The following is a 23420-nucleotide window of genomic DNA, read 5'->3' on the forward strand; positions in this document are numbered from 1 at the left end:
CTTCTGAAGCTCACCCTAGTTCAAAAATATAAACCAAAGCATACGCATACATAAGCATATAAATACACATTCACATCTGATCCAGAGTCATAGATGCAGCATTAACAGTGAGAAAGTGAATTTGGCTTCACAATAAATAAATCAGAGCAATAAAGTCCCCATAGTGTCAAAGCAGTAGGCAGAGTTTCTAGGAATAGTACCGTCCTGGTGCTTTCTCCCTCTCTTTGTACACTGTAAGGTCTATTTCTTATTCCACAGCTGTCTTTCGGGGTTGGCTGATTTCTTTAGCAAATACCTGTTCTTACTTATTGTCTAATTTGAAAACATATTGGATGTTGATAGTTCAAAAATCTAAAAAACTACATTGTATCTAGTTTCAATAATAGAGAGGTAATAGGAGGTAGAATACAGCAATGTATTCATGTCATCATTCTGGGAAGAAGGAAATTGTTTTGAGTAATAAAAATGATTATTAACAGACAAAGTAGTAATTAACAGATTAATATAAGTTTATCTCTTTTATGAGCCCACATTCATTTAATCATTTGTCATGAAAACCTTCCTGGAATGAATCATATTTACCTGTGTTCTCATACTGAGGATACAGAACCTAATTTATCTTTTATTATCTTTAAAGGTTAATTTTATGAACATAGATTATTCTGTTGTAATTTTAGTTACAGATGGTATGTGTCCTAGGAAGGACTGTGTCACCTCCTTGTTATCAATATGGTTTTGGATCGTTTTCTTCTTTTATATAAAGCCAGGTTAAAGGATGCATGGGCCATGTTTTTACTTATTACTTGATATTCCAAAAATTTTTTGTCCTCTGTTGCCTTTGAGATTTTATGATTTGCAGTCATGATTCAAAACATTGCCTCATTGTCTTTGACTCCTGCAAGGTAGTAAGCCCTAACCTATGCCCATTCTTCCTCCTTACTTATTTTAAATTTTTTGATGGGGCTGAAGATGTAACCTGTATTCTCTCAATAATTAGTGCCAGGTTGTTTTGGGAAATGGGGCCTAATCCAAAGATCATAACTTCTTCTTGATCATAAGACTATAATATGTAGGATATCATATATGAGGCAACAGCTCTATTTAAATACTTCTTGACATTAGGCTTTTAATAGAATTGTATGTCTAAGAATTTAAAATAGCATGTTTAACAGTATATCAAGCCTGAAAAGTTTCTACTTGCACAGTAGATGAATTTTCTCAGGTAAAGGATCTTATATGTTGTGCTGTATTTTGACTTTATCCTGTAGTCAGTGATCAAAGATTTTTAATCAAAGGAATGAACTTATCAGACATGCATTTCAACATATAAGTGGTAGAAGGAATAAAGATAAAAGAGAAGGAGAGAGGGAGAGATGACAGGACTAAGGCTGCTTGGGAGTATAATGCAAGGCCAGGGGATTAATGATGAGGGCCTGTAATAATAGAGAGGAAAAGGTGGCTTCAAGAAATAATTAGGAAATATAATTCACAGCAGTTGAATCACTCACTTCAGTTCATTCAGCTTGTGTGAGAGAGGAATAAAAGACAAATATAATAATTTTTGCTTGAACAGTTATGTAGAATGTAGATCACCATTCTAAAAAAAGAGAATAAAAAAGAAGGAGGAAGATACTCAGGGTGGGTGGAGACAATGCTTTGGTTTTGATTTTGTTAGGGCTGAAGTGCCTATAGGACATACAGGAAATTAGTCTCATAAGTGTATAGAAAATTGTAGACCTGACACTCAGGAGAGTGAACTAGAGATACATGTTTGTATAGTCATCCCCATAAAGGTATTAGATGACACAATTGTAATAGGTGAAATAATTTAGGCTTTATAAAACAAGGTTCGAAAATACTACACCTGGACCCTCAACTCCAGAAGGCTATATTCTCTGTTTACAGTGCAATTAAGTTTTAAATTGACAGTATTAAGAGCAGTAAAATAAACTTTGGTAACTTAAAAACATTATGAGAAGAAAAAAATCACAATGGAAATTAGAAAATATTTAGAATTAAGTAACAAATCACTATAAAATCTAGTGTTGTACCTAAAGCAGCACCTAGAGGGAAATTCACAGACGTCAGTGCATTTCTCTAAAAAGCAAGGAAGATCAAGAATAATAAATAAGTTATGCATAGCACAAGTGTAGGGATTTGTTTTAAAAGGAAAAAGATGTTGAAAGAGGTCAAATAGGATAGAGTCTGTGTTCTCTGTAAGCAGGAGACTAAATCCCAAGAGTGGGAGAAAGGTGTGCATGCAGAAGGAGGGCGCTCGAAGAGTTCTTTGAGGACTAAGCAGGGAAGGGAACCAGGGACTAGTAACAATTTCTGACTTGTGTTAAAAACTCAGCTGAGGCTGAAAAATGTTTTCCCCAAAATATAGCCACAAAGTTCAGTACAGTTCATTAGAACCGAATTGCAAACTTGAGTCTCAACTTTCTACTGGGCAAAACAATGAAACATGGTCAGTTATATGCTTTTCTTCTCCCTTAGATAAAAACATATCACTTGTACAAAAGAAGGGCAACAATTCATGGTATTATGTGATTTCCATATTTGAGTATAGATTGCTCTCATAATGTCAAAGTACAATCCAGTAAAAGTAATCCTATTAGAGGCCAAAATGATGGTCCTAGGTATATACTTCTGTGATAGCTTTTGTTAATTATTGGGTGATGAAAGGCTTAAGTTAATATCTGGAAAGTACAGTGCTTTTGGGATATCTTCTGAATGAGAATTGAGGAGTTAGCCTGAGTACCTTGAGCAAATGACTTGGAGTTTTTTTATTGTGAATATTGTGATATATATGTTTAATTTTATCTTTTCCTAAATGGCTTATCAATTGTCCCAGAACCATTTGTTAAGCAATTTGTCTTTGCTTCAGTGATTTTAAGATGCCACCCCCATCATATAGTAAATTTCCATGGTTATTGGGTCTATGTCTGGACTTTGTTTTCTATTTCACTTGAATGGTTGTCTATTCCTGTGCAATTGTCACATTATTTTAATGATAGAAGCTTTATGGTATTTTTTAACTTTATTGAGAAATAACTGGGAATAATCGACCAATATAATTGCATATATAAAAGTGTACAATGTTATGATTTGATATACATTGTGGAATTATTACCAAGATCAAATAACACATCCATCACCTCACATAGTTAATTCTTTTAAATTTTTAAAAAAAATCTTATTGGACTATAGTTGATTTACTATGTTCAATTAGTTTCAGGTGTACAGCAAAGTGAATCAGTTATATATATATATATCTCCACTGTTTTTCCCTGTGCTATACAGTAGGTCCTTATTAGTTGTCTGTTTTACATATAGTAATGTGTATATGTCAATCCCAATCTCCCAGTTTATCCCTCCCCACTTTTCCCCCAGGTAACCATAAGATTGTTTTCTACACCTGTGACTCCATTTCTGTTTTGTAAATAAGTTCATTTGTACCATTTTTTTAGATTCCACATATAAGCGATATCATACGATATTTGTCCTTCTCTGACTTACTGCCCTCAGTATGACAATCTCTAGGTCCATCCCTGTCACTACAACTGGCATTATTTTGTTCTTTTTAATGATTCAGTAATATTCCATTGTATATTTGTACCACATCTTTATCCATTCATCCATATGTAGATGGACATTTAGGTTGCTTCCATGTCCTGGCTATTGTAAATAGTGCTGCAGTGAACATTGGGGTGCGTGTATGTTTTCGAATTATGGATTTCTCCAGGTATATGCCCAGAAGTGGGATTGCTGGATCATATGGTAGCTCTATTTTTAGTTTTTTAAGGAACATCCATACTGTTCTCCATAGTGACTGTACCAATTTACATTCGAGCCAACAGTGTAGAAGGGTTCCCTTTTCTCTACACCCTCTCCAGCATTTGTTGTTTATAGGTTTTTTTGATGATGGCCATTCTCACTGGTGTGAGGTGATACCTCATTGTAGTTTTGATTTGCATTTCTCTAATAACTAGTTATATTGAGCATCTTTTCATGTGCTTTTTGGCCATCTGTATGTCTTCTGTGGAGAAATGTCTATTTAGATCTTCCATCCATTTTTTTGATTGGGCTGGGTTTTTTTTGTTGTTATTGAGCTGCATGAGCTGTTTGTGTGTTTTGGAGATTAATCCCTTGTCAGTTGCTTCGTTTGCAAATATTTTCTCCCATTCTGAGGGTTGTCTTTTTGTTTTGTTATGGTTTCCTTTGCTGTGCAATAAATTTTTGGTGGTGAGAATGCTTAAGATCTACTCTTAGCAGCCTTCAAGTATATAATACATATTTTTTTTAACTATAGTAATGATGCTGTACATTAGATCCTCAGAACTTACTCTTCTTATAACTGAATATTTGTGTCCTTTGACCTCCATCACCCCATTTCCTCACCCCACAGCCCCTGGCAACCACCATTCTATTATCTGTTTCTATAAAATTGACTTTTTTAAGATTCCACATATAAGTAATAACATACAATATTTGTCTTTCTCTGTCTGGCTTATTTCACTTAGCTTAATGCCCTCCAGATTCATTCACATTGCTGCAAATGACAAGATTTCATTCTTTTTTATAGCTGAATAATATTTCAGTGTGTTTGTGTGTATTTATCACATTTGTGAGATATATATATGATATATATAGATATGATATAATGATATTCACATTTTCTTTATACATTCATCTGTTGAAGAACATTTAAGTTGTGTCCATACCTTGGCTATTGTGAATAATGCTGCAGTGAACATGGGGGTGCATATATCTTATAGAGTTAGTGTTTTCATTTTCTTTGGGGTAAATACCAAGAAGTGGAATTTCTGGATCATATGGTAGTTCTATTTTTAATTTTGGGGGGAACCTTCTTACTGTTTTCCTTAGTGGCTGTACCAATTTATATTACCACCAACAGTGCACACAAGTGTTCTCTTTTCCACATTCTTGCCAACACTTGCTATTTCTTGTCTTTTTTTTTTTTTTTAATTTATTTATTTTTTATTTTATTTTTATGGCTGTGTTGGGTCTTCATTTCTGTGTGAGGGCTTTCTCTAGTTGTGGCAAGCGGGGGCCACTCTTCATCGCGGTGCACGGGCCTCTCACTATCGCGGCCTCTCTTGTTGCGGAGCACAGGCCCCAGACGCGCAGGCTCAGTAATTGTGGCTCACGGGCCCAGATGCTCTGTGGCATGTGGGATCTTCCCAGACCAGGGCTCGAACCCATGTCCCCTGCATTGGCAGGCAGATTCTCAACCACTGCGCCACCAGGGAAGCCCTGTCTTTTTGATAATAGCTATTTTAACGGATATAAGATGACATCTCATTGTGGTTTTGATTTGCATTTCCCTGATGATTAGGGATGCTGAGCATCTTTTCAGGTACCTGTTGGCCATCTGTATGTCTTCTTTGGAAACATGTCTATTCAGATCCTGCCCAGTTTTTAACCAGATTGTATCTTTTTGATGTTGAGTTGTACGAGTTCTTTGTATATTTTGGATATTAACCCTTTATTAGATATATGGTTTGCAAATATTTTATTAGGTTTGACTTACATTTATGAATTAATTTAGGGAGCAGTGACATTTTTATGATATTGAGTCATCCTTTTAAAGAACAGTGGATGTCTTTCATTTGTTCAAGTCTGCTTTTGTGTTTTTCAGGAATGTTTTAAAGTTTTCCTCATATAGGTTTTTGTACATGTCTCATTAAATTTATTCCTAACTATTTTTTTGTTGCTATTATAAATGGGATTTTTCTCTACCATTGTATTCTCTAACAGGTTTCTGTATGTATATGAAGATTATTGATTTCTGAATGTTAATTTTACATCCTGCTGCTTTAATGGTTTATTGTCTTTGAGTTATTTTTACCATTGATTTTCTAAAGTTTTCTAGTTGTACTCTCATGTAATTTTCAAACTTTTTTTTATCAGTTCCCATACCTCTAATTCAGTTCTCTTGTCTAGTGGCATTGTAATACCTCTAGTACAATGCTGAAGAGTTGGAAGTAGTGTGCATCCTTGTCTTCTTCCTCATTTCAGTGGAAATGCTGTAATGATTTCTCATGAAGTAAATGCTAAATTAAAATTAAAATATGCACATATTTTATCATGTTAAGAAATATCATCAATTCCTATTTCCTGAGTGTTTTTGAAATCAGGAATCATTTTTATGGTTTGTCAAATATATATAGAGAGTCAGATATTTGCTATATTTTCAACATTTATAGAGATAATTATATATGTCTTTTTAGATATATTTATTGGTATATTATAGTAATGGATTTTCTATTAACTATTTTGTATATAATAACTATTTCTATATAATTTCTGTATATTGACTATTTCTATATGACTTTTCTATTGCATTCTTGAAAAAATTCTACTTTATCATGGCACATTATATTCCTAATATAATACTAATTATACTAATATTCATTAGTACTTCTGCATCAATATTTCTAAGTGATATTGGCCTGTAATATTCTTTCTTTTTTTGGTACTTCATCAGGTTTAGATATCAGTGTTATATTTATTTCATCAAAATAAATAGAAAGTCTTCTTAGTTTTTAGTGCTCTGGAATAATTTATGGAATACTGGGATTATCTTACCTGTGAGGCTTTGGTGGAATTTTCCTGTGAAACCATCTGGAATTGATGCTTTTTTGTGGAGTAGTTTCTTGGTACATTTCTGTGTTGCTTCTGTGAAAATTAGCCTGCTTAGAATTAAGCTTTTTATCTCTAAAGGGGTTAGCTTTGTTAAATTGTTATTTTCTTTGGAAATTAGCTGTTTCACCTAGGTTTTAAAATATACTTCCATATAAATCTGCAGAATAGTCTCATGATTTTTAAACTTTGTTTTAAGAATTATCTCTCATGTCCTATTTAAAATTTGTTAAATTTTTTATATTTGTGTTTTCTCTTTTTTTCTCTTGATTAGGCTCCATTCAGTTTGTCTAGTATGTTAATTTTTTTCTCAAAAAAACCCTGAAATTTTTATTTATTGTCTTCTCTTTTTCTTTTCTTTACATAATTAGTTTCTCTTTGTATCTCCATTATTTTCTTGAGAGTCTTTTGGTTTATGTTGTTCTTTTTCTTTTTGAGTTGGGAATTTTATTTAATTTATTTTTATTCTTTTATTTTTATTCCTAAAACTATTAGGGGCCATGCCTTTCCCTCTGATCATTGCTTTAAATGTATCCCATGTATTCTGGTATTGAGTATTTTTATTACCATTATTTTTTAGATATTTTGTAATTTCAGCTTGTATCTCCCTCTTAACCCAAGATTTATTTAAGAAGGTGTTTTAAAATTTCCAAGTGGGAGAGCCTCTTGGTTTTGATTTTGTTAATAATTCCTGGTTTCATTACACTGTTATCATAAACTGTTGTTCTGTTTTATGGAACTTAGCAGTCTGATGTTTTCTTTGTGACCTAATATATGATCCCTTTTTGTGACTGTTCAATATGAACTTGACCAAAAGGTATGTTTTTATTATCAGATGTGAAGTTCAGTATATAGTGACTTGCTCTTCCTTATTGATTATGTTCTTTATCTTTTTGCTGTATCTTATTTTTGGTCTGATTGATCTCTCTGTTTTAATGGAATGGACTGTGGCTGTTGTCTACTCAGCTGCTTTGGGGCCACAAATGGTACTTCTTTCTCCCTCCTTCACTATCCATTTTAAATTCCCCTCACCCTCAGCTGCCTCCTCAGTAGGTCTTTGTGACTTATCTGGTAGTATAACCTAAACCTTCATGACTGTAGGGCAGTTCCAAGATGTGCTGATTATATCACCTGTGTTTCATGTGTAGTCCTTCCTGCCTTTTTTTGTATAAAGCAGTCTTTCTTCCTCTTGTTTTTCAGAGTCAGTTAACCATGCCAGTTTGGTGACTCCTCTTTTTGTTTGCTCATATCTTGTCATAAAAAGTCTAAAGTGTCCTGGTAGCAGCTGTAACTTTTAGTTTGTTAGGACCTTTGATGTGCCTCCTGTCAAGAGAGAACCCCTTTGGGTATCAGGATCTCCAACCCTGAAGAGTCCAAGGTTGTGGAGACAGAACACACAAAATGTACTGTGTTATTCGAAGTGATGGCAGATAGGACCACACCTGCTTCTACTTCTTGGTTTGGGACTCATATATCCTTCCTATTAGGGACAAAGCATCATATGGAGGTCTCTGATTTAATAAATACACTGTATCCCAAAGGGTGGTACTCCATCCTTTCATATTGTTTCCTCTGAGCTGGTTCTTCAGTTATAACTTTAGAAGGCAGTTCCAGTGTTCTGTGAGACTGGCTACCTCTAGATGGTGCAAGGTGGATTAAGACCAGTGGATCATATCATGGGCTCACTCTTATACCTCCTTCAATGTAGAGATACTGTGCTTTATGAGGTTCCATGCCTGTGGATCAGGCATTCTGTAATTCCCTAGATAGTGGTGCTAGTTAAACCTCTAAAGAGAGGAAAGGCACACTTTTAACTAAAATATGTATCTAACTCTGTAAAAATGAACTGCTGATACTGCCAGATTGAAAGGGGCCCACATGAATATACATTTTTTAAATCTCTTTTTTAAAACATAAATTAAAAGGATGCATTTGCCAAATCAGTGACTACACACCATGTAAGGGAAGGCCTTAGTCATCTGCTTTGGTGATAATACTACATCTGACACAGCAGCTGCATTTGGGGCTGTGGTAGTCTACAGTTATCTCCAGAATAAAACTGATTTCTGTAGGGGCCAGTCTGACAAATTAAACGGTGCTATGATAGAGACCGCCACCCGTACATATTTTAGATCTTAAATGGTGGCACTAATCTCTGATATGCTCTCCACACACAATGTGATTGGCCATCATGTAGTTGTGAGTGATTGGCTGATCCTTAGAACCAAAGGTCCACCTAACGATAGGAGTATCCCTGCCTTTTTGGCTCCTTTTTAGAAAATCCAGTTCTAATTATTCATTTTCAGGAGGTCTTTTAGAGATACCTATTTTATGTTAATCACCAAAAACACAAAACGATGGTGAGTTAGATTAAGTCCTGACTTTAAGGAGCTTATATTCAAGAAATTAATACTAAATTCAGACTATGTCAAAGCCTCCACTGTCTGTCTTTCTCCCAGACATCAAGATTAATTAGGTTTGATAAAATTAAAAATAAAAAATCAGGTCATTCTTTAATAGTCTAGAATCAGTGTAGTTCTCAGAGAAAATTATAAAATGGCCAAAGAATTTCTTTCCTGAGGTCTCTGGTCTCTCCTTTCTATATTCTCTCCCTCTTGGGTATGAGTTCTTGTCTATTTCAAACAACCAGTGTCTCTTTTTCTTTCCATAATTTACCCTTCTTATCAAAGCCTGTTTTTAGAGAAAGACCTGATAAATATATTTCACTCCCATCAGTAACTGGTTAACAGCTAACTGCAATATAATTCCCTCTCAAGGATATTTACATTTCAACACTAAACAGAAACCTGAAAGTAATGCAGTGAGTCTTGAGTGTCATTTAGTGAGCAGGGAAAAATTTGTGGTTGATTAGAAACTTTGATACTCCTCAAATTAATCATATCATACAAGTGGTCACCTACACTACCAATAAAACAGGACAAGACTGGCCAATATTTCTTGCTAGTGCTTTCTAGTTTGGAAATTCAAATCTTCATAAGAGTTAGTAAAAGCAAAGCACTCTGAAGTTTTTGTTGTAAATGCTAAGTTGTTTGCCATTGGCATTGAAGAGAATTGTTCATCATTAAAGACCATCTGAACAAATGTCACTTCAAAGTTTTTTTCTTGCTTATTCTAGGTGACTTATTAAATTGCTGTAACAAAGAAGTAAATATACCTGTGCATTTAGCTCTTCACAGAACTGTAAATATTAGAGGTGTCTCAAGGTAAAACATTATGTACTTTAAAACATAAGATTAAAAATTTTTCCATAATCGTTCTTTGTTTTTAAGAAAAACATATGGAGAATGCTGTACAGGACTCTTTTCTATTTCTTTAAGCATATTAGTATCAACTTTAGCACTAACCCCATGCTTCCTCCCAGTTCTGGCAGCAAACCACCTTCAAATGTGGTAGCAGGATAGTTAGAATATTTGTTGATTCAGCCCTTAACCTCCCTGGGCTACAGAGATTGCCAAATAGTTGAATTTTGGATGATGTTCTTGGTAAATGGGACCAGTTGTTTACTGTAAAAATGAGCTGAGACCACTAATCGCAGAGATACCAGAAGTGGCCAAGCAGTGGGTCCTCTTTTTCCACCATGGTGGTCTTCATTAGAGACAAAGACCAAAGTTTATTTGGAGAGTCTGCTCATAAGTGAAGGCGTGCTTCTAAATGTCCATTTTAACACTTAAGTGAACTTAAGTGGAATGAGGCTGCCTGTGGCCAGCTACGTTAGTTGAGTAGATCTTAGTGCTAATGGATTCCCTTCACTTAAACCAGTTACATCTTTGGTATCTTTTATCAAGTGAGTTTGGTTGAGTAATTTGGTGTTTTTAGTTGTTACTCAAAAAGTAGTGCTGAAAGAAAACATGTGATTAAATCAGTCAATAAAAAATTGTTTCTTGAGTTCCTACAGTGTGCAAGGCTGTGCCTAGTGAACACTGTGGGATATATATAAAAAGAATGTGTTATCCATAATTGGGGGAAATTTACAGCCTGCTTGAGAAAGACAAGATATATACATATACTGTTAATAATGGTAATGGCATCATGTGAGAATTAAATAAATAGTTATTATAGTTCAGTGTTAGTACAGAGAGTTAACGTAAGATAGAAGGATTAGGGAAGGGGTCTTGGTAAAGATGGATCTTGAATTAGATTGTTGATGAATAAAGGGCAGGAAAAGGGGAGAGCAGTCCAAGCAGGGTAAATCACATGAGCAGAGCTGGACATCTAGGTAATATGCTTGGTGGATTTACAGACAGTGAATAAAACTGGCTAGCTGATGCAGATTTCTTGTGTTGGTTTAGAGTGACAGATAAGGTTATAAAAGTAGATTGGTGCCAAATTGCATAAGGCCTTTGATTCTAAGCTATGTCAGAGGCACAGTATTCAGTAGCTAGGTAGTCAGGCCTAATACCACAGTCGTATTGTGGAAAAAAATATGGAATCTTCCCCTTCATCTCCCAAGTAAACCAGCCAAAGTTTTATTGATTTGCCTGGTTTCTGACCATAACAGTCACAAATTTCTATCCTTTCGTACTCAGTAGAAGTGGCAGTCTCTATAACAGTTATCTGAAAGGGGATGGAATCTTCTGCCAACCTAGGATGAATCTTAGTACTATTAGTTACTGTTAATAATAGTACTTAGTACTTTTGTTACAATGTGGTAGACCTGAGGCTGCTCACCAGATTGAGGAGGAAATCTTTCCATCCAGAGGAGAGTTAGCAACAACTAGGGCAACTGTCTTTGAAGATGCTTCCTGTTCCCAGTACTTGGTCTACAGCCATCTTTCCCAGTTCCTCCTTTTAGCAGGCAATAAAGTAGGGGACGATTTATTGCCTGGTTGACTGCACAGTTTGGTCAAATTCACTGCCAATTCCCATTAAGTCTCCTCATATCCTGTTATCATCTGGTGAAGCCCTTATACTTCCTCTTACAGAAAGCTGTGTCTCCATCAGTATCCCGTCCTCATGACCTGAACCATCAGGGACTGTGAAGGATCTGAGATTTTATCCTGTTTGCAAGCCAACAAGTTAGCCTGACAGTTTCAAAGATTCTGGTAGAAGACACAAGACTCCTGGGATAGAGACAAACGATAGTTTATTACTCTCAGCAATAGTAGTTTCTGGAGTATCAACATTTCTACACTGACACACTGAGCTTCAGTTCTCAGAGGGTGATATGAAGAGAGCTGGATGACCTTTGCATATACAGTGGGTTGCACTTCGTAAGAAGAACTTGGAGCTTAGGGAAGCTGAATCTTTTATAATGGACAGCTATAAAAAATAATGGGTTCCAGAAAAAGACATTATTATATGGACAGTAAGTGTTCCTGCCTTTTGCTATGGGGGGAGACACTATCTCTATGTTTACTATACAAAATTCCCTGAAAAGAGACTGGTATGAGAAATGGTAAGTACCTCATTTGCGTAATGTGCAGAAGTTCAAGAGACTATGGAGAATTGTCTCCAGCAGCATGTTAAGGTAAATGTTGGAGGTATAAAGATGAGTAAGATACATTCATTTTCCTCCATGAGCTCACATTATATTGGAATAAACACATCCATAATTATAATATAGTGCAATAAGTACTAAACAGCCATGTTAACAGAGTTCTGTAGGAATATAAAGGAACAAGCTACTGATTTTGACTAAGAGGAACTATGAAAGGCTTCACAGATCATGATACATTTGAGTTGGTAACAAATTGTATGATGAAGGAACCTCGGGGGTGGGGGTAGTTAAGAAAGACTTCTGAGAAGCATGGTTGCTTGATCAAAGACGAAGACGTAGTAGGGACTTACCAAATGCAAGCAGAGGGCAAGGGCATTCCAGAACAGATATATGAGGAAGCTGGGTGTATTTAGAGAACTGCAGACAGTTCAGTGTTTTAGTCAAGTCTGTTTCCATTAAAAATGACAGAAACCTAACTCAAACAGTTTTCAGCCAAAAAATCAGGACTGGCTAATGTAGTCAGGAAGTCCAGCAGTGCATGTGCCTAGAGGTTTAGCTAGATACAGGAGCTGGATGAATATAATCAAATTACTCTCATCTTCTAGCCTTACTTATCTCTGTTGGCTTCATTCACAAACATTGTGGAACAGGTGGCTCTTGGCAACTCTAGGCTTATATTGCTCTAAGAGTTAGCAATCTTAGCAAAAAGAAAACACTCTTCTTTCTGTATAGCTCCAGCAGAAATTCTAAGGTAGGCTCCAGCCAATCTGACTGGGATTGCATGGTCATCTTTAAGTCAATCACAACAGCCATGAAACAGGAATACTGTAATTGGCAGGATTTGGATCACCTAGGGGTGTAGGTGACCCTATACTCCTAAAAACTGGGATGGGGACCAGAAGCACATGCACTGCAAACTGGGGAAGAGAGTAGTTCCCCAAAGAGATGGTGAGCAGATAAAAAGGAATGCCCTCTACATTTCACATTTTTGGTGCCCAATATCTGTATATACCCTTCTTCCCACTTACACAGGTTTTAAAATGCCTTTGGTAACATAGTGCATGTGGCTACCCACACAGCTGAAAATACACTCTCCCTTCTCCAAAGAAAGATAACCCAATGTATTGGTCAATTATTGCTTACAACTCCAAGGCCAGGTTCTTTGGGTAAGGTGCATTCTCAGTGAGGCCCAGATACAGGTCTACATCTCAACTAATCAGTATATGATTTTAGAAAGAAAACAAGATAGCCACACTATTCATTCCATTTGGAAAACGAGAGAATGAGAAACAATATAGAGTGGCCCAGGCCCAGAGTTGTGTATTTAGACCAAATGTAGGCGATTGATACATGACAGTTCCTCATAACAATATAAATCAGCTTTTTAAATCACCCAACTTCTCACTCCCTGCCACAAACTTACACACACCGAAATGAGGAGAATCTGAGGTAAAGAGTCTCTGGAATATATCATACATTCTATGAAACCAGGGAATATCTTCATTCTCTAGTATATGTTCAGTACCAAGAACAATGCCTGACACATGGTAACTACGTGTTAAAGGAATGACTAGATATTCTTAAAGATGCTCATAAGAATTCTAAATGAGTCACGTATATAGACAATGAGTACCTAAAATGATATTTATCTAAAGGTAAGTATCAAATCACAGTCATGTTATTATCTCCAAAACATTTTGAAATATGAGTTTCACTGATTTTTATCTGGGGACAAGTTTTCTAAGGTTCTTTACATGGTTGCAAGCTATTGTCTACCAAAAAGCAAGTGGTTATCTAAAACATCCAATACCAATTACCTTTTTGCTTTACAGTTTTATTGAAGTATAATTTACATATAACAAAACTGCCTATAATTAAATTGTACAATTTGATAATTTTAGACATATGTTTAACTTGTGAAACAGTCACTGAAATCAAAATAGTGAACTCATCCATCAAACCCCAAAATTTCTTTGTTTACCTTTGTAACCTTTCCTTTCTGTCCTTCATGTTCCCCCTTCCTCAGTCTACTACTGATGTGCTTTTTGTCACTATAGGTTATCCAAACTTAAGTATCAAATAATGGTCAAAATAAATTATTTTAAAATTATAGGTTTAGTAATTTTCTGTAGATTTCAGTAGAATGAAACTAGGCTTTGCAATTGACTTTGTAGGTTTTTTTGAGTGACTTCAAATATACTGTAAATACTATTTAAGCAAAGTTTTATTTAGAAGAGAGAGTGTATGCTATGTCATAAAGGATTTTATTGTCTTTGTGGATTTTCTCTGAGTTTTTAGAATGTTACATATAAACGGAATTTAGAGTTCAGCTGTGCTATATTTGCTGCTTAAATATATAGAATTACAAAAGGGAAAATATATAAATAGCGATAATCATTTGCAAAGATTTTTAACAGTATCATAATGAAAAAAATCTGGTTTTGATGGCTTTTTAGACCTAAAACAGCAAAAGAGAATGAAAGTGAGCCAGATACTTAGATGAATTCTCTATTCTGCATTTATTTTTCCAGAAGCTCATATTTTCTATTTGTGGTTTTTTCAGAAGACAGAACAGTTCCTTAATTTGCAGTTGCACACTGCCCTGTGCTAAAGTTTAGTTTCTATAGTTTACTGGGAAAGTGAATTTATTATTTTTGTCCTTTCAAATATTTTTTTGGCATTAACTTTTGGATAGATTATTCTCACTCAGAAAATGTCATTTAAATCTTCTTTTATTACTTTCCTACTTGGACTCAGTATATTCCCGACATGGCATGTACTTCCACAAATGCTAAAGAACAAAATCTTATGATTGTTTTTTGGATCCATGTCTCAAACTAAATTCTCTCCTTACAGAACCTCTCTCCCTCTGGATGCATTCATTCTTGTTTGCATATGAAAAATTTAAATCCTATCTATAGAATCTATACTAGTTGGTTATTTTTTGTTGGGGTGGAGTTGTTTGCTTTTTCAGACAAAGGGTAACTTTTGAAATTGCGTAATTGAAAATATAATTATTCAAATAGAATTTGTTTTTAAGTTGTTCATCAATTCAGGCCATCAAATGTTTGTTGAATGTACTGTATGCCCAGCACCAGACGAGGCTGTGCATAACTTTGACCTTTAGGAATTCATAATTTTTATGTTGCCCTATCTTAAATGGTTTATTAATTTTATCTTTTCTCAATATGACTGTTTTTCAAAGGAATATATTCATCTCTACTTTGTTCAGACTTATAAACTACTCAGAAGATAAATTTAAGCCAAACCATATTGAGTTCTTGTGTATTTAATGCACAGTGTATATAAAAATCAATGAAAAAACTTGAAATTTTTCATGATAAATGACCTAAATGTCACTCTTATCTATAATAACAGAGTATTTAAAGCTATATTATAAAATATCAGAAAAACTTAAATTTCCCCAAATATGTACTTTATTTTTAACCTATTATAATTGAACGTGCTATTACCTCCAAAATAATACAAATTCTGAACGTCACTGATTTCATCTGGGGCCAAGTTCAATGAATAAATTCTACTTTCTCTCTAATGGTCTTCAAATCATTACAAACTGTTGCCTACCAAAAAACAAATGATTATCTGAAACACCCAATACCAATTAACTTATTTTTGTATAGTTTTGTACAGGTATAATTGAGGTATATTATAATATAATAAGCTGTATATTTTAAATTGTATAATTTCATAATTTTTCATGTACGTATAACCTGTGAAACCATCACCAAGATCAAGATATAAAAGGTATTTGTCAAACTCAACATTTGTTCATTTTTTGTAATCCCTCATTTTGTTTTTCTGCCCCCACCCTTCCCAGGTTACCACTGATCTGCTTTTTGTCACTTTAGATTAATTTGCATTTTTCTAAAGTTTTATGTAAATGAACTCATATAGTATATACTCTTTTTTGATCTGGCTTCTTTTACTTAGCATAATGCATTTGAGATTCATCCAGTTTGCCACATCCAGGTTGTTACATCTTACCAATATACCATAATTATTTTATTCATTGGATTTATTTATTTGTGGATTATTTATCTGTTTACCATTTTTTAACTATTTTTTTAACTGGAAGGACTATATATTTCAAAATAAAACAGACTTACCATTCCTATTAAAGAAGTACTAATGTGCTCAATGTATACCATAGAGCATCACATATTTATTCTGTTAGGAGCCTCTAGCTTCCAGACTTCTGACAGCTGCCAGAATAAGAATGACAATATTTTAGTTTTATGATTTCTTATGAAACTAATGGAATCTGCTAGTGCTTTCGTTCCCAGGTTTTGCTTTAAAAATGCATGTGAACTAGGCTCAGCCTTTAGTGATTAGAGAATAATAAAACGTTTTTACTGGAAAGGATACTGAATCACTCTTCTCAGTGCAGTAAACAAATGTTAGCAGTCCAAAAATAGAAGACACATTTTTACTTATTATTTTTAAAGCTACTTGAGTTTTCTGCTTCTTGATAAAAATTGGTGATTAAACTATTTCTATTAAGAAGGCACCACATGCAAGATACAAAATCAATATACAAAAAAAGTCAGTTGTTTCTATACACTAATAATGAACTATCAGAAAGAGAACTTAAGAAAACAACCCCATTTATAATTGCATCAAAAAAAAACAAAACCCTTAGGAATAAATTTAACCAAGGGGGTGAAAAACCTGTATGTTGAGAACTGTAAGACATTGATGAAAGAAATTGAAGGAGACACAAATAACTGGAAAGATATTCCATGTTCATGGATTGGAAGAATTAATATTGTTAAAATGTCCATACTACCCAAAGCAATCTACAGATTCAGTGCAATCCCTACCACAACTCCAATGGCATTTTTCACAAAAATGGAACAAGCGATCCTAAAATTCATATGGAATCACAAATGACCCCAAATAGCAGAAGCAACCTTGAGAACGAAGAACAAAGCTGGAGGCATCGCACTTCCTAGTTTCAAACTATATTACAAAGCTCTAGTAATCAAAACAGTATGATATTGCCATAAAAACAGACACATAGATTACTGGAACAGAAGAGAAAGGAAAAAATGACCAGAAATAAACCCATCCACATGTGGTCAGTTGATCTATGACAGAGGAGCCAAGAATATACAGTGATGGAAAGGTCAGTCTCTTCAATAATGGTTTGGAAATGTTGGACAGCCACATGCAAAAAAAAATGAAACTTGACCCCCTATCTTACACTATACACAAAAAATAACTCAAAATGGATTAAAAACTTGAACGTAATACCTGAAACCATAAAACTCATAGAAGACAACATAGGCAGAAAGCTCCGTGACATCGGTCTTGGTGATGACTTTTTTGGATTTGACACCAAAAACACAGGCAACAAAAACTAAAATAAACAAGTAGGACTACATCAAACTAAAAAGTTCCTGCATAGCAAAGGAAACCATCAACAAAGTGAAAAAGCAGACTATCAAATGGGAGAAAATATTTGCAAATTACATATCTGATAAGGGGTTAATATACAGAATATATAAAGAACTCACACAACTCAATAGCAAAAAAGAATCTAAGTATTATTCAGCCTTAAAGAAAGGAAATCCTACCATTTGTAATAACCTGGATGCACCATGAAGGCATTATGCTAAGTGAAATAAGACAGAGAAAGACAAATGCTATGTGATCTCACTTTTATGTAGAATCTAAATGAAAACAAACACAAAAAAACCTCACAGATACAGAGAACAGATTGGTGGTTGCAGGAGGCAGGGGTCAGGTGGGGAAGGTGGGTGAAGTGGGTAAAAGGGGTCAAAGGTGCAGACTTCCAGTTACAAATAAGTCATGGGGAGGTAATGCACAGCATGGTGACATAGTTAATAACACTGTATTGTACATTTGAAAGTTTCTAAGAGAGCAGATCTTAAAAGTTATCATCACACACACACAAAATTACAACTAAGCATGGTGATGGACATTAACTAGATTTCTTTCTCTCTATACATATACAGGTGTTTTATACCTGAAACTAATATGTTTTATGTCAATTATATCTCAACTTTTAAAACAAGCACCGCAAGTCAGACTGCTCATCCTTTTCCTCACTAAGGTGTTATATTTTCAGTTGTGATGTGACAACTTAGATAGTGAAGCACATTGTGGGAGAAACTATTTTGACTTTTCAGTGTTTACTAAAGTATTTTAGATGAAAAAAAAAAATTGAAACATTTTATCAGATTTTTGTTTTAAATTTTTTTTCCGTATAGTTTCATGCCAATGTAGTTTTCTAATGAAAGTTATAGACTCTGAATGGTGTATTTTTAAATCTTTCAATCTCTGAGCTCTCTGAAATTTTGCTACTTGGCAAGGATGGCCACGTCCTGTCATTTGATTTACATTTTCAACAATGAATTAGAGAGTTAAAAAAAATTATTTTATAAACATAGGTTATCATTAAAATTCAGTTGACCCAGTTAACTCTGATTTTTATATTTTAAATTTATTATTTAAAAGGTAAGATCTTTACTTGGTGATAACCCAGGTACGGAATTTTTTAAATAATAAAAGTATTCCCACTAGCTATCTGTTTTATACATGGCAGTGCAGATACATCAATCCCAGTCTCCCAATTCATCCCACCCCCCATTGTGTCCACACGTCCGTTCTCTACATCTGGGTCTCTATTCCTGCCCTGCAAATAGGTTCATCTGTACCATTTTCCTAAATTCCACGTATCTGTGTTAATATACGATATTTGTTTTTCTCTTTCTGACTTAACTTCACCCTTTATGACAGACTCTAGGTCCACTGCCATGTGTAAAACGGATAGCTAGTGGGAACCTGCTGTATAGCGCAGGGAGCTCAGCTTGGTGCTCTGTGGTGACCTAGAGGGGTGGGATTGTGGGTGGAGGGTGGGAGGGAGGTCCAAGAGGGAGGGGATATATGTATACATGTAGCTGATGCACTTCGTTGTGAAGCAGAAATTAACACAACATTGTAAAGCAACTATACCCCAATTTAAAAAAACAGTTTATTTAAAAAAATATATTCTCTGGCTAAGTTTCAAAGGTATCCTATTTGAGGAGATTTTTTTCCCTCCTTTTAATAACTATACTGATGTGCTTCTGAACTTTTAAATAAAGTTTTAATTTTAAAATATTCAACTTACATGGCTATAATATAAGAACAGATTTGCTGACATCTTTTGTCTCTTATTCCCTGGTCTTTGGTACGTTTTGTCTTTTAAATATTCCTTTACTATAATTTTAATGAGTAAGAAGGAGCAGATATTCATGCATATATACTCAATAGTTCATGTTTATCCAGAAGTCACCTCATAACTTTTTTCTTACTGTTTATTGAAAATAAAGCACAGACACTAAAAACTATGTAAAACAAATGTATATCACAAACAGTTATAAGACAAACACTCTTATAACTACCACACAGGTCAGGAATAGAACTGCCAGTTATCCCCAGAAACTTTTATGGATCCCAACCCAGGCACAAGCCTATCTCTCCTCCAAAAAGTAAGCAGTTCCTCATTTTTCTTTTATGGTTTATCACTTGGGTGTACATCTTTTAAAACTGTAGCTTAGTCTTGTTTGTTTTACTCTTGTGTCTTTCAGTGTACAAGTTCTCCTTCCATTGCCTTTTCCCCACTTTATAATTTAGTTGTTGAAGATCCCCAGCCATTTAACCTGTAGAGATTCCCACAGCCTGGATTTTGCTGATTATAGTCTCATGGTGTAGTTAAACATGTTTCTCCCTCCTCTGTATTTCCTGCAAATTGGTAGCCACATATAGAGGCCTAGCCAAGGTCAGTTTCGCTTGTTTGTTTTTGGCAAGACTATGGGTGATACTGTGTTCTTTCATCAGGAAGCACAAAATGTCTATCATCATTCTGTGATGTTAACAGTTGTGATTCCTCAACTCCCTACATACATTAGATCATTTAGGGGATTGCAAAATGGAGATATTCTTGTTCTTTCATTTCTTTTTCATTTATTGGCTGGAATACATACATCCCCTAATCTACTATTTGGTTAGTTGTGTTATGGTATGTATAGAAAAGGTGGAATAAATGCTTGATTCTTCACCTTTGTTTACCAGTTTTGGAAATAATGAGTTGGCTCTCTTTCATCTGCTAAATGTGAATAATTTTTGTTGTTGTATCATTTTGAACTACTGAATTTAATCATATTTGATCTGTTGCAATCCATTGCAATTTTTGTCCTTACTGAAGTTCATATTGTCCCATTTCTGGCTGGTGAGATCCTCTTCAAGCTCCCAGAGTTCTTTTAACGTGACTCCAGGTTTGATACCTTTTACAGCTTGCTTTCTAGTATGACAAGGTATTCCAGGCTCAGCTGGAGAATGGACAGGAATTATGAATTTATCCATGAGGATTCTGTGAACCAGTGGTTGTAAACTGGTACTGAGGGGCCAAAAGTAGCCACCAGCCATGTTGTCCCTTTTTATTGTCAAAAGAAACAAACAAATCATTATTCAAGAACAAAAAAAATCAATTTTTTTAGCATTTACTATATGCCACGTGTTGTACTAGTTTCTGGGACTATGGTGGTTAATAAGAGATAAAGCTGCCCTTAGGGAATTTACAATCTGATGAGGAAAACAATACAAGCCAAAACACTGTCAAGTAAACTTGCAGGACCCTAGGATGGTGTGAGTCTTAGAAGGGTCCTAACTCAGGGTATTGGAGGTCAAAGAAAGATTTGCAAGTAATATATTATTTAATCTCCTATTTAAAACTTAAGTGTTCCAGGTGAAGAAAGATAAGGGAAAAGTACTCAAGACAGAGAAGGTATAGATGAACCTGATTTCCTTTAGTTAGAAAAGCCATCAGCATGTCTGTATTAAACATATTCTGTTCCAGAACTTCCAGATATCTGATCCTGTGTCCAGTCTTTCTGTTACCACTGCCTTTTCTCTTGCCAGAAACGACCACAAGTAATATTTTTCTCCACAGAATCCAAGTTTTAAATTGGAGTCATTTCTGTCCTAATCCAGACTGGATAAGTTGGTATCACTTACTGTTGATTTTTTCTTTTTTTCCAAGATGAGTTTTCCAGAATCAACCTTGCTATTCCATCTTACTTGTTGGCATTTTAATTACCATACTATTTACCCCTCCAATGAACTGTCTTTTCTAGCTGACATTCATACTTAATTGCAGCCTTCTTTACTTTTAAAGATATGATTCTTGTACTTGTCCTACTTTTTATTCCTTTGTCCATGTCAGAAGGAAACACTGAAACAGCTTATCTGTGACAAAATACAAGGAAAACTATAATTATTAGCTTATTATCAATATTGAAACTGATTATGATGAATTTCATTCTAATGTATTATTTCAGTAAGAATATCGATCTAACCATTTTGGAGCAACACTGTTGGTCTTTTCTCAGCACAGATTTTTTTGACACTTTGGTCCATTTCTATTTCTTGAGAAAACTGTTTTAGACTGCTAAAGTATAATTTCTGAAAAGGTAAAATTATGATTTTCAGGCAAATGTGAAATAAACACCGGTTAAAGATTTTATCCAGTTTGTTAATTAATGATGGAACCAGTAAGATGTTAATACAAATTCAAAGAACCTTGAGCTATTTATAGACAATTGAATATGGGAATGTTAGAGTAAGATAGTTGAGTTCGATACAAAACTGATTAGTATCCTGTATGTTAAGCTATATAACCTTTGAGGTTATTGTTTTTTTCACCAAACAGAAGAATTAGCATATAGTTAGTTAGTAAACAGTGAGTCTAACAAAGTACATTCCCCTAATCCTTGGTTGGCTCTGTGTCCCATATGACACTGGAAAGACCTGTTACATATTTTTTTGCCTTTTTTTCAAGTTGTGAATGATTTTGAATAAGATTTCAAAAATCTCTTAGACTGGATTAGAGAATTTTCTTTGGGTCTGAGGATTGTTCATGAATAACTGATGAAGTAAGCTCTGTTTTAGTATACTTAGTAAGTTTTGTATTCCAATGTCAGACAACTGCTTAATGATTAATCTTTAATATTGAAGTTTTGAGGAGAATAAATCATTTTTATTGGACATCAAAGAAAGACAAAGGGAATTTTTATATGCTTAATAGATTTAAAGTAATTTGCTATGGAATAAACTCTCTATATTTTTATGTTCCCTAGGGTTTTCCTGGAGATATTGGGATTCCTGGACAAAATGGCCCTGAAGGATCAAAGGTAAGGAAAAAAAAAAGAAAAACAGAAGAAGAAAAAAGTATGGTATCTATAGTTTTCTAATATCAAATCTCAATGAATGGGTAAAAAAATATTTTAGAAATATCAGAACATTTCTGGATATTTTTGAGCTGACTCAGTGCATTTAAAAAACCTTGTACAGCTTGTTTTGAGATAATCAGGAAGTAGTTGGCGTGTCTGCTTGTTCTTTTGGTATCATTTGTTTAGTAGGAGTGTGTTTATACAGCCTCTTGGGTTCAGGTCGTTGAAAATGATTTTCCTGGTTTGGTCTAGACTTAGATTAGGGTGACAGTATTTGCAAAGCACATAAATAACTGAAAAACCGATTTCTTATAAGAGGTGAAAAAAATTAAAAAACCCAAAAAGCTATAGCCTACACTAAATGGATGAGAGTTCTCTGACCACTAAAACCCTTTAGGGCCTATTAAATATCCACTGATTAAAATAAAAGAAAGCCTATGGTGTTCTGGAATTTATACATAGCACAAACTACCTGCAGAAACCTAATCATTTGTAACTTCCTTTACTGTTGTTGTGTATGTATACTAGAAATTATCCATAGAAAACCTTTAAATACCAAGCTTTGCCAAGCAGGCTGACATAGCATGAGCATTGCAAACAAATAAAGTATGTGAATAGACACAGAACAATGAAATAGCCTGAAGTTTGGAGAACTGGCAGGTTATGAAGTATAGCTGCTGTGGAAGGTTATTAGTGTGAGTAGAGAGGAAGTGTTAGGGGATGAAGCTGGAAAGGATATTAATATAGCTATATTTGTTAGTGTACTATAGTGTCGAGTACTACAGTACTGTAGTAAATGTTTTACAGATATCTCATTTAATCTTCACACAGCTTTATGAGGTAGATTTTATCCCCATTTTATAGATAGTTAAGTTATTCCCTCACAGTCACATAACTATCAGGTGACTTAGTCAGGATTCTAAACCAGACATGATTTCAAAGTCTGAGCTCTTAACCACTTAGTTTGGGGATTAAATTGTTGGGAAGGTTTAAGACCATGTTGAAGAGTTTCTACTTCTACCATGGGCATCATGGAGTAA

At 34.6% G+C, this 23420-nt stretch overlaps 1 protein-coding gene across 7 annotated transcripts in view; it reads left to right on the forward strand.

The window, feature by feature from the left end:
- Positions 1-23420, forward strand: part of COL24A1 (collagen type XXIV alpha 1 chain) — a 408506-nt gene that overhangs the window by 150174 nt on the left and 234912 nt on the right. For all 7 annotated transcript variants that reach the window (XM_082409988.1, XM_082409993.1, XM_082409994.1 and 4 more), the window contains one exon: positions 22288-22341. In XM_082409988.1, the coding sequence (XP_082266114.1) occupies positions 22288-22341 (54 nt within the window). The remainder of the gene's footprint in view (positions 1-22287; positions 22342-23420) is intronic.

This window comes from Balaenoptera physalus, assembly GCF_965194825.1.
Source record: "Balaenoptera physalus genome assembly, chromosome: 1".
NCBI classification, from domain to species: Eukaryota; Metazoa; Chordata; class Mammalia; order Artiodactyla; family Balaenopteridae; genus Balaenoptera; species Balaenoptera physalus.